The sequence below is a fragment of the Mustela lutreola genome, chromosome 7, assembly GCF_030435805.1.
Source record: "Mustela lutreola isolate mMusLut2 chromosome 7, mMusLut2.pri, whole genome shotgun sequence".
Taxonomy (NCBI): domain Eukaryota; kingdom Metazoa; phylum Chordata; class Mammalia; order Carnivora; family Mustelidae; genus Mustela; species Mustela lutreola.
Genome location: NC_081296.1, coordinates 120,217,978 through 120,230,360, shown reverse-complemented (window position 1 = coordinate 120,230,360; position 12,383 = coordinate 120,217,978). Strand labels below are relative to the sequence as shown.

The following is a 12,383-nucleotide window of genomic DNA, read 5'->3' as shown; positions in this document are numbered from 1 at the left end:
GCGCATACCCTCCCCAATGTCCATCCCCCAGTCACCCTATCCTCTTCCCCCTCCTCCTGCAACCCTCAGCTTGTTTCTTGAGATTAAGAAGACTCCAATTTGATGAGAAACAACTATATTTGAATGTGTGACAGTGGAGGAGCCCAGCCTTGGGAACGAGTTTACTCAAGAGTCATACACCACCAATCCCAATACCAGTGTCGCCTGCCTGCAGAGGCTAGACTCAGCTCCTTGGAGCCCCGGCATGGCTTTGTTTCTTCTGCCTACAGCCAGCCCCCTCTGACATGCATAAACATCCCCACCCAAGCCCACCCCTCTTGCCTCCAGGTGCCATGGCTTATTAGCGCTTAAACAAGCACACGGGTGTGTCTTGTTCTCACACCCATGGTCTGCTTGTTCTGGCTGGACAGAGAGCCCCTCTGCGTGCTTGCCTTCCACAGCCCCTGCTCTTGGTGTTGGCTTTAAGCTTGTTCCTCCAGTCCAGAGGACACATCCAGGATCGTCCGTGCCCTGCACACTCTTCACCAGCCCTATCTCCCACCTTTGCATGGTCTTTGCCTGTTTTGTTTTATTCTTCTATCTCCTCTTTTTTTTTTACCCTTTATTCTTCACCAGGCTTTTCATCAGACCCAACAACCTGCAAGGCAGAGATTGTGGGTCCCAGTAGTGAACATTCATTGGTTGCTTCCCCAATATTACCGCCTCCGCTCCTTTGCCCATTAATGGTCCTGAATTATTGCTTGAATGTGTTGCTCCCTCTACCCTGGGAAGCAATAGAGCATAGCAATTAAGAGAACAGATTAATTAAGAGACCAGGAGTCAGACTACCTTCTATTCTGCCACTTACCAGCTATAGGAACCTGAGCAAGCTGCTTCACTTCCCTGTGCCTCATCAGTAAAATGGAGATAAAAATAGTATCTACCCCAGAGAGTTCAGGTGAGGGTAGCTAATCCTAATCAACATAAGTGCTCTGAGTTAGCTACTGTTCTTCCCCCTTGGTGGGGTGGATGGGATGACCCCCAGCTTAGGTGTGGATAATCATTGTCTTAAACCAATTAACAGAGCCCATCTGTAGTATTCCTTCAGGCCAATGAGGCACAAAGAGATTTGCTGGGGCTTCAGGAAAGAAAAGTTTCATATTTTTTCAAGACCATTTCTCTTTCCCTGATTTGCACGAACCAACAGTAAAAAGACATTGTGAGACAAGGGAAACTTGAACTTCAAGAATTAACTTATATTCAAGAATTATTAATGTTCTCAGGAGTGACAACAGCACTGTGGTTGTGTAAAAAAACAGAAGTTCTTATCTGGATACACCCAATAAAGTATGTATGGGTGAATGTACAATGTCTGGAATGTGCTTGAGAATATCCCAACTCAGCCTACAGAGAAAAAATGTCACGGGGGAAACAGACAAGACTGACAAAACGTTACCCATGTGGATGCTGAATGATGGGCAGGTCCCTGAGGATTCAGGATACTACTTGTTAGGCTTTTATCTGTTTGAAAATCCATGTGATAAAAAGGTTTTTTTAGAAAAGTTTCCTTGCTATGGAGGGAAAGGGCATTTTTGATCCTAGAGGCACTTTGGATCCGGTAGGACTAGAACCACTAGCGTGACTTTCTATGTCAGTCGAAAGATCACGCAGGTAGGTCAGCGCCTGCCTGCTCTTGGTGAACTTGAGCACTTGAGGCAAGAAGCAAGCGGCAGAGACAAAGCATAGGAGAGCAAGGGAGGCCAGGAGAGAGAAGAACTGCAATTTTAGGTGGAGGGTTTATCAGGGTTGGTCTTTCTGCATCTAGGTATCAAATTAAATGAAGTCCTATATTACCTCTGGCCTTAATCTGTACTGGAGATCAGCATCTGTGTGATTTAAGTTCCTCCTGTTACATCTTTGACAATAAAATGGGAGAGCTGGAAAAACCTACAGAAAATACCCAATGGAACCATCTTATTTTGCACCCACGCGCAATATTCTAAGAAGGTTATGGGTGGAGGGGTAGGGTGAGATACTACAGGAAGGCTGCCTTCCCTGCTTTGTTCCAGTTCTCCCTGGCTACCCTGACAAAATAAAGAAGACAATAAGAATGAACACACAGTCTTTATTTCCTCTAAAATTTCAGGTAAAGAGAACTTTGTGGAAAGAAAGCATCTATGCAGGGGCGCCTGGGTGGCTCAGTGGGTTAAGCCGCTGCCTTCGGCTCGGGTCATGATCTCGGGGTCCTGGGATCGAGTCCCACATCGGGCTCTCTGCTCAGCAGGGAGCCTGCTTCCCTCTCTCTCTCTCTGCCTGCCTCTCCATCTACTTGTGATTTCTCTCTGTCAAATAAATAAATAAAATCTTTAAAAAAAAAAAAAAAAAAAAAAAAAAAAAAAAAAAAAAAAAAAAGAAAGCATCTATGCAGTTGAAAATGAGAAGGCCCCAAATTACCCAATATTATGTCAATTATATCTCAATAAAGCTATAAAAATTTTTTTCAATTTCTTAAAGAGAACCAGAAAGAGAAAATGGGAAGGGCCAGCTTCATGCAGTGGCTCCAGGATGCTCAGAGAAAGAAACCAAAGTCGACCAAGGATAAGCCAAGATTTTCCCGAGTTGGTCTAGCCTCCAGAGTGGTGGTGATTAGTATCTCAAAGAGGAAGGAGATCAGCCCAGAGTTTGGGTCTACAGTCCCTGGAAATAAAATATATATCACTGATGTTTCTGTCACATCAGCTGAGCATGCTGGCTGGCGTTTCTGGTATTGGTGAGGAAACTGACCTAATTGCCCAGGCTCTTCTGCCATCCCTGTGCCCAGCCTGGCATCTGCCCAGTCCTCCTGCCCAGAGAGGGCAGCTGACTCTGCAAGTCTTGGAGAAGAATGCTCCATAGGTGTGAACATCTTGTGCAATGTACCAGCCTCACAAGAGAGTTGGGTGTGCAAAGGTTTCCAGAAGAGTCGGGAGAATCAGAGCAGGGCAGGATTCTCAACAGCAGCCAGCCAGGAGGATGGTCCTTCCGAGGGGTCCTTCTCCTTGGTCCCCTTTCAGCAAGGCAGGCACTAGGCCTGATAAAGCTATGGCTCTTCCACCAGCTCTACTCCCACTGGATTCCTAGAAGCTCACAGCTAACATTCCACAAGCGCTCGGCCGTTTTGTTATCTCGAGATTTGGGAGACACCCAGGCCTTCTTGCAGTCACTGGAGGGAAAAGAAAGAGCGTGAGCATCCAGGAGTGGAAAACGACAGTCTGGAAAAGTTGATGGCCTCTTTCTCAGAATATATTTCTAAATGTGTAAGATATATCGGATGAAAAGGAACTAATGTATTGAAATGTGGTTTTAAAATATTTTAGATTGGTGCGTGATGGAGTGATACAGAGGCTTCTCCGTTAATGTATTCTACAACAGGAGCTTGTGCTGGGTCTAACAAGAGTACCGGCCTTTGCAGTATTGATGAGCAGAAGTGACCCAGCGAGACATCTGTACCAATTGCCATGTGACATGAAAATGTTTCGTTTTATTGGTGACAAAGTCACAGGTATCACTGCTGCTTCTGCAGTTTATGGCCTACATTTGTCATCAAAGGCAATGTCAAATTTCAGGTGGAGATTAGTGAAATTGAAGATGCAACCATCTTCCCAAACAACTTCACAGACCGCTTCAATTCTATCTGCAGATCCACCTGTGCCCCATGAGCCCCATCCTCAGCACCCTGTTTTCTTCTGTTTGGGAGGGAGCAGAGATGGAGGAGGGGGCTAGTTGCATGAGGAGGTGGGGGCAGAACAGTGCTCACAGTGTTTTTCGTGCGTGTGTGTGTGTGTTTCTTTAAGTAGTTTTTTTTTTTAATTATAAATTTTTTTAAAAGATTTTATTTATTTATTTATTTGAAATTTTTATTATTTGACAGACAGAGATCACAAATAGGCAGAGAGAGAGGGAAGCAGGCTCCCCGCTGAGCAGAGAGCCCAATGCGGGGCTCGATCCCAGGACCCTGGGATCATGACCCAAGCCGAAGGCAGAGGCTTTAACCCATTGAGCCACCCAGGTGCCCCTCTAGTAAAATTTTTAAAGTACATTTTAAAGAAGAAAAATAACTGGGTGGAATGAATTTGATTAATATATTTCATTTAACTCAATATAGATAATTTCAGTATAATTTCAATAATTTTTCAATATAAAAATTATTAATGAAATATTTCAAGTTTCTTTCCTTATACTATGTCTTCAAAATCTGGTGCACATTTCATACTTCCTGCATACCCCATTTTGAACAAGCCCTATTTCAGGAGGTTGGTAGCCACACATGACTAGCGGCAGCCACCCTGAACAGCACAGCCTGCCAGCCAGACTGCCTGGGTTTGAATCCCAGGTGTACCACTTACAAGCTATATGACCTTAAACAAGACTTAATTATTCTGTGCCTCAATTTCCTTGTCTGCAGAATGTGGATAATATTATTATTTACCTCCTAGAGTTGTGATGATTATATAAATTATTTCATGCAAAATATTTAGAAAAGTACCAAACACTTTCAAGAGCTCAAGCAACATTGGCTATTATTATTTATCCATTCTTCTATTTTTTTAAAAGATTTTATATATTTGAGAGACAGAATGAGAGAAGGAAAGAGAACATGAGTGCAGTGAGGGGCAGAGGGAGAAGCAGGCTTTCTGCTGAACAGGGAGCCCGTCACGGACTCATGACCTGAGCCCAAGGCAGGCGCTTCACCAACTGAGCCCCCAGCCATTCTTCTATTTTTGGGCACCGATGCATTGGTCATCACCAATGCTTCACTTAATAAATGGTACACCAGGGGCGCCTGAGTGGTGCAGCTGGTTAAGCAGCTTAGGTCTTGATCTTAGGGTCTTGGGATGGAGCCCCAGGAGGTCAGTATCCCCGCCTAGTGGGGAGTCTGCTATACCCTCTCCCACTGCCCCTCCCCCCACTTGTGTGCACGCCCACTCTCTCTCAAATAAATGGTGCGCCAATGAACAGCCTTCAACAAATGGGACAGAATAGCAGATGGGGATGGATCACGTCATGGAATGGGAAGGAGATTTAATCTTGGGCTTCCTCTTATTCCCAATCTCTGATTATCCACTGAGTTTGTGGCAAGATTCAACAGTGAGATGTCTATTTCTGCATCCCAACAGATGGTACAATCTTGGCACCACTGGGAGAGAGTTCACTGTGGAGAGAGGTGACCTTGCCCCCGTGCTTTGTGCTAAGTGGTATAAACAAATTCATGCAAGAAATAAGCTAAAAGCTTCAAGGAGGAGAGAAAGGATCCAGAAGGCCTGTTACTGTTCTTTCCAAGACATAACCAATAGGGACAGTCCTTTCTAACAGCTCTCAGAAAGGTACAAAGCTTACCTGAAAATGTGGCACACAAGATATAAATCGGAAACATAAAAGCAACTCTTGCCTAGTTCCTAATGTAAGTTCCCTTGGAAAAGTAACAGCACTTGATTTGCAGGCCCAACCCAAACCTGGATTCCATGATCAGGCACAACCTTGGCCACCAGGGTAGGATGCAGAGCTCAGGGAGCCCTGTGCCCACCTCACCCCTCCACCCCCGGGAGCCAGGTGATGGAGCCAACCAGGACCGCCTCCACGCACCTGAAGTACTTGCCACTCAGCGGCTCGAGGCCCTCAGCCAGGGCACAGTGCAGGCTGGTCTGCGCCCCCTCCCAAGGTGACTTGATGAAGGGGGAGAAGAGCCTCCAGAGTAGGCACAGGAGGAAGGAGTGTCGGACCAGCTCAGAGCTGACGACGCCTGGGTGCACAGCATAAGTGGTGACCCCCGAGCCTAGGGCAAAGGAAGCACTGTTAGTTCAGGGGCTCATCCGAGCCCAGAGAATTAGCTCATCTCCTGCAGCAAAATGTACAAATGAGAAGAAACTCAGAGAACAAAACCCCAGGTTCAGAAGGTGCCTCTCCTAGCCAGGTAGAATCTGGTAGGAATTAATTGATCTCTCCCAGAAAGATCTATAGCCTTCTCAGCCTTCTGTGCTTCATAAGGAGTGCTTGATGGAAGGAACTTCTATTTCAATGTCAACTTTATTCTGTGGCTTAAGTATTAATAATAGAAACAGCCACATGTAGTAGTAGTAGTAGATGGGGGAGGAGGAGTATCAATTATTAACAGTGGTATCCTTGAAATTTCTGTGGCAGGAGCTTAGGGGAAGCAACTAGTTGGAAGGCAGGAGGCTAGAACTTTGCATTGCAACTGCTGGGCAAGTGCGTTTTATGGAATATAGGTTGAGGGGTGTTGATGGAGATAACGGAGGTTAACATGACCTCAAGGCACCCCCTGTGCCTCTACTATCTTTAGTACTTATTATGAGCAAGGGCTATGCTACCTGCTTCATAGGCATTATCTCAGTTATGATCATCATTATTATTTCTTCTAATAATTACCCTATTCTTCCACCTCCTGCATTCTCATGGTGAATACCATTGTTCCCAGACTCTGACTTATTCCTGGTGGCAAATGGTCTCCAGATTTGCAGGTGTCAAAGCCAAGCAGCTCAGTGAAAACTTCCGGGGAGCACAGAATCGTAGGATTAAGAGAAGACTCCCGCATTTTACAGCTGAGAGGATGAAATCAGGGAAAGTTAAAGGGACACATCCATATACACATGTAGCTCTGTGTGGCATGGCAAGAGCTCAGACCCAGGGGCCTGACATCCAGCCAGAACTCTCCGACTCCAGGCAGTGGCAGCTCTGTAGCTTAGCTCACCAAATAGAACTTGGCAGGTGGCACACACAGAAGGAAGCCCCCTGAATTTAAAGCAGAGTTCCCACATGCCACTCCGGACTCCTTCCTTTGTGTGGCATCTAATCTCAGGCTAGCCACTTCTTCAAACCTCAGTTTCAATCCATGCAATAGTAATAATAGTAACTTCTCTGCCTGTTACAAGAGTTTGTTGTGAAAAGTCAAATGAGATAATAGAGAGGAGATAAGATGGGACATGAATGTAAGGACATTTTGCGGATTCCCAAACCCTCTTCCATTTTAAGCTTCCCAAGGACAAGAATTGTTTTTAGTCTGTTTACAATCTCATTCTCATTAGGGTATAAAGCTACCACAGAACAGTGCCTGTTTGACATCGTGACTTCAGAAGTTTCTGTGAACCTCTGATCTGAACCTCAAGAACAAAAACCTTGCTTTTGCTACCTTAGTCCGGGCCCTTTCTGCAGACTTACCTTTGAGTCTCCTGGCCAGCTCCTGAGTAAAAAGCACATTGGCCAGCTTGCTGTGGCAATAAGCCAGACCTCGGCTGTAGTACTTCTCACTCTGGAGGTCATGAAAGTGAATCTTGCCGGCATGGTGAACCACAGATGACAGGTTCACCACCCGTGCAGGGGTGGACTCCTTCAGCCGCTCCAGGAGCAAGTGGGTGAGAAGAAAGTGGCCTGCAAGGACAGCCAGCAAGGGAGATTGGAGTGAGAAGAGCCGACTTTGTACCCGGGCTCAGAGGGTCGAAGCTGTTGGTAGGATTTCAGCAGCAGCTCACTGTCTTCTGGGTATCAACAAATTTTGATGCTGTGATAACTCAGGGCAAATGATTAGTCAGTCTGACCTGGTGGATTCCTCAAGGCGAGGCCCAGAGCTAGACAACAGGTAAGGCAATACAGACTTAACCTGTATTTATTTGTCCCTCTGCCCTTTCCCAATCCAGCCACCTGCCACCTGCTGGCTTCCAACCACCCTTTGGTCATGATTCCCCAACTGAGTTTCCAGGTACATTCATGTACAGAAGGAAGGATGGAATAGTCAGGGAAAATAATTTGCCTAGAACCAGAGAACATGTTCCATGATCTCACTAGAGCCATCACCTTGAATTCTGAAGCCAGCCTCATTCATACCTCAGGTCCTTAAGGTCTGCCTCTTCCATGGTCTGACCCTTGATTTTGTGGCCCTCTGTTATAGATGTGTTCCTCTCCAGCCAAACACCCTCCTGCACCTGCCATGCTTGACCCTGCTTGGCAAGCCTTGCAAGGCCCCATCTAAGAATGACATTCTTCTTCCTGGCATCTCCCAAGTTTTGGGGTTTCTTAGTGGTATGGGTAGGAGGATCTCACTTTTCTGTACTGGTCATTGGAAAAATAGTGAAAAACCAGTATGTCCAAAGACCCCAGGATTCCAGTTGGAATTCCAACTGGAATCCTGGGGTCTTTGAGGACCACTAGAGATTCTCAGCACTCATATAGGGTCACCTCCATACAGAAAACAAGATGGGATTTTCTTGCTTTTCAGTCACTCAAAAATACCTATCTGGGCACCTGGGTGGCTCATTTAGTTAAGCAGCCAACTCATGACTTTGGCTCAGGTCACGATCTTTGGGTCCTGAGATCAAGCTGTGTCAGCCTCTGTGCTCAGTGGGGAGTCTACTGGAGGTTCTCTCTCTCTCTCTCTGATCCTCCCTCCCCTCTTGTACTCTACCTCTCTCTCTAAAATGAACAAATGAATCTTTAAAACAAAACAAAACTTACCAAGGTGGTTGACTCCCAAGTGGGTTTCAAAGCCATCGGCTGTCTTCGAATATGGACACATCATCACCCCTGCATTGTTGATCAGAATATGGAGCTGCTTTTCCTCTATAGAGCAAAACCAAGCAGACCCTGTCGTTAGCAAGGAGTCCACTAGCTGCCTGTTGCAATCCTGAGTATTTTCTCCTTGCCCTTGGATCTATCTCGGTGATATTTAATAAACAGTCATTGGGTTTCTAAATTTAGCTACTGATATCTTCCGGGACACCACTCATTCATTCATTCAGCAAATGTATACTGAGTATTGACTCTGGGCGAGGCCCACTTAGCTATGCACTGGACATAGAGCCATAAAGCAAGACAGATCCTGTCCTTCATGAATTTCATAGGCCTTGGTGGAAGCTAGTCATCTTCCAAGACACAGAAGAATTCTGGCAACAACACAACTTCATCTAGTGCCTGTGGCCACAGAAGGTTGAGTCTCAGGATGAGAGAAGAGAGTGACATCAGGGCCACACCTTGATGCCAAGGTGCAAGCCCAGACAGAGAGCCCAACTTTCCCATTGCAGAGGAAAAGGATGATAAGGATCCTGCCCAGCTTGTCCACTGCCAATTCCTTGCCCTGCTGGTTCAAGTGGCAGAACCTGTCCGGTGGGATCCATGGTGGCTCTGATGTAAGGGTCCCCAGTGGCACAGGGTGGAGCAGCCACTCCCACACCCAGCTTCTTGCTTTTCTGTCTACTCACGGGGGCCTTACCTGCCAGAAAGCCCTCAGCAAAGGCTCGGATGGATTTGGTATCAGATAGGTCCAGTTTCCGCACCAGCACCTGGGAGTTCTTTGTATCAGCTCGGATTTCACTGGCTGCAGACTCCCCCTTCAGTACATCTCGGCAGGCAATGTACACCCGGGCTCCTGGGGCCAAAGCAAAGAGAGGGCAATGCGTTCAAACCTTAAGATGAAAAAGCAGACGTGAGCTTGCCACTGGGAGACAGAGCACTCTCCCAGCCCAGCCATCCCTAAACTGTGAGTGGCTCGATTCTGCCTTGGAATTCTCACTAGTAGAACTGCTCAGTCTCTTTGTTGTCAGCTTAACCCGAAGCTGGGAACCCTGGTCTTTACCCACTGGCATTTAATGTTGCTTGGTACCTCCTCTTAGAATAACTGATTTGACCAATATTATACATGGACATCATTATTTCCCTTTATACCCTAGGGAAGGAATAGGGAGGAAAGTTTAAGATATGGAGTAAGTTGGTATCAGAGCTGGACCTGAATTCTAGGTTCCTTGAATTCCTGAACAGAACTCTAAGCCCAGAAGGAAAGACAAGAACATGTGGACAGACACCTCCCCTCCCCCCAGTGAGAAGGCAGGAGGCACTGTCCTATGAACACGGAAGGGGGAGGACTTGCCTCTGCGAGCCAGCTCTTTGGCTGTCTCCTTGCCGATGCCCGTGTTGGCGCCGGTGATGACCACTACCTTCCCGGGAAGCTGCACGTTTGATCTACAAACCCCACCAGCAAAGAACTTCCTATAGGCAAGGGAAACAAAAGCATTCATGCACATCCTTCCCGATTCCAGACTGAGATCAAGATAAAAATCCATTCAGCCTCCAAGAGAAATTTCTTTAAGTTGTCATCAGGCGACCCAAAGAAGCTAACCTTCAGGGGACACTGTTTTCCCACTGGGCATCCTGCTCATCACCTCAGGTTGGAAGGTCATGTGCCCAGAAACTACAAATGGTCATTTGGACGAACTGAATAAGCGCTCTTTGAGCCAGGGCCAGCAGAGAGCGTCCTTGTTAGTCAACACAGATGCCTAGCTCTCATCTAGAGGTTCCCAGAGGTCAGCTTCCTCCTCTAACCTGCATTCAAAGCATATGGGTGTTTTGTGGCATCAGTGGTCCTGAAGGTTAGGTCTTCAACCAGTATCAACGGTGAGTAATTGATTAACAGCATTCAAATATGACTCTTGGGCTGCTTCTCCAGTTTGAGAGAGCCAACACCTTTGGAAGTTTTCTGTCGTCCTGCTAGAGATTCCATTCTAGCCATTGGCACACAGAGAGAAACTTCCTTTTTTCAGATGTCTGCACAGGGAGCATCCTCTCATATAAAGTTGACTTGACAAATTCCAAAAAAGAGGATGGGAACAGGGCAGAACAAACATTTCCTGAGCATCATCTGACTACCAGGCATCAGGCTAGGCACTTTCTGTAGAGAAATTATTTTAATCCTCTTGACCACTCCATCATTAGTCCCATTTTATAGTAGAGAAGACTGAGGGTCAAAGAAGTTCAAGTCGCTTGCTAATGGTGGCAAAATTGGAACTTAAGCCCAGATTTCTATGCGAGGACCTAGAGCAACACTCTGTTCCTGTTATGTCCATTTAACCTTCTTCATTGTCAGCAATTTTCAAAATTTTCACTCAGAACACTATGACACCTCCAGATATCCCACAGCAGAAGACCCATCCCAAATCATTAGTTGGGGGTAGTCTCAAAGGTAAAAGAGTTTGTTTCCTTTGCAAAATGCCTGGTACTTAACAATGAGTCCCTCAGCAAAGACCTCCCATAGTAGCCCAGCAGGGCCACCTTGATCGTGGGCAGGGAATAAAGGACCTAGGGACCTTCAGAGAAACCTAAACACTCCCACCTCTGTTGTGTGTTCAGTGACCTCATAAGGTCAAGCGTTCACTAGCATCAGCATTCAGACAAGCCCCTCTCTCCCAGCCCTGAGGTGCTTCCTTCCCATTTTCCACCAGGGGATTCCTAACGACCTCCTTCCTGCTTTATCTGCCCTGACCTTCCCTCCCTCAGCCTCCGTCCCTTTCTCTTCTTTCAGCAGCTGAGAACTCATCTACTTACAAGCTCCGTGTCTCCAATCCAGGGCTTTGCAAAATACTCCATGAGTTACTGAAATAAGACAAACCTGATGGATGGAGCTGTGAAGTACAGGAAAGAAAGGAAGGTGGTGAGCACTCCCAACATAGCCAGCATCTTTTCAACTTCTTCAGCCGCTGCCGCTTTAGCAAAAGCAACTTGGGCTCCAAGTCTGGTTCAAGCTCCTGGTCTCACTCCAACTCCTGGCTGCTTGGCACTGCCTCTCCCTTCTCTAGCTCCTCTCGCTCCTGGGTGTTCAGCAGCAGCCTGACTCTATCTAAGCTTAGCCCAGAATCCTATTTAAATCCGAGAGCTGTCAGAGCACAGCCTGCTGGGAGATGTAGTCCTCAGGGAAGCCGACAGTGGAAAGACAGAACCTCACACTTCCTGGCAGAGAATGAGGGGAAAATAGAGCGACAACCCACCTAACTCTCCACCCTCAATTGTTTCTCTTATCTAGGGAATGTGTTATCCTAACACCCCCGACCCCTACTCCTGCAAGACAGAATATTTTTAACTTTAGCAACCGACCCAATGATGTTTGGAACACAAATATGATTAAAATAGAAAAAAAGAGAGGATAGAAACCCCCAGAAGAATGGTAAGAGAAGTCAGGAGGATGGTCTCCCTTGGTGAGAAAGGAGCAGAGAGTGGGAGGGGGCAATTTGGGAACTCCTGGGGGGATAAGTGTTTTGTTCTTTCTGGTGGGTACTGGTTATAGAGATGGGCTCGCTTTGTGAAAATTCTGTGATTCGTACACTCCATTTGTGCACTTTCCTGTATTTTATGTTATACTTCGGTGAAGTTAACACGTATGTGTACATGCCAAGGAAAGAGTTTCAGTGCATGGGCTTTGGAGTAGAATTCCTAGTTCAGATCCCAGCCAATCTACTTACAAGCTCCGTGGCCCTGTATAAGTTACTCAGTTTCCTACTGTGCAACAGGTATGGTAAAAATACATACCTACTGTTTTAAGTATTAAATTAATTAAATAGGTAGAAAATCTGAGACAAACTGGCATCTAGGAA

General features: G+C 46.4%; 1 protein-coding gene across 1 annotated transcript; it reads right to left on the bottom strand.

Moving 5' to 3' along the window:
* Positions 1 to 2,394: 2,394 nt before the first annotated feature.
* Positions 2,395 to 11,608, bottom strand: RDH12 (retinol dehydrogenase 12). Its single transcript, XM_059179702.1, has 7 exons — positions 11,405 to 11,608; positions 9,890 to 10,008; positions 9,236 to 9,391; positions 8,482 to 8,586; positions 7,192 to 7,401; positions 5,602 to 5,791; positions 2,395 to 3,181 (listed from the first exon to the last, which is right to left on the bottom strand). The coding sequence occupies exons 1-7, from the start codon at positions 11,470 to 11,472 to the stop codon at positions 3,079 to 3,081; spliced, it is 951 nt and encodes a 316-aa protein (XP_059035685.1). The 5' UTR covers positions 11,473 to 11,608; the 3' UTR covers positions 2,395 to 3,078.
* Between the last annotated feature and the right edge of the window lie 775 nt (positions 11,609 to 12,383).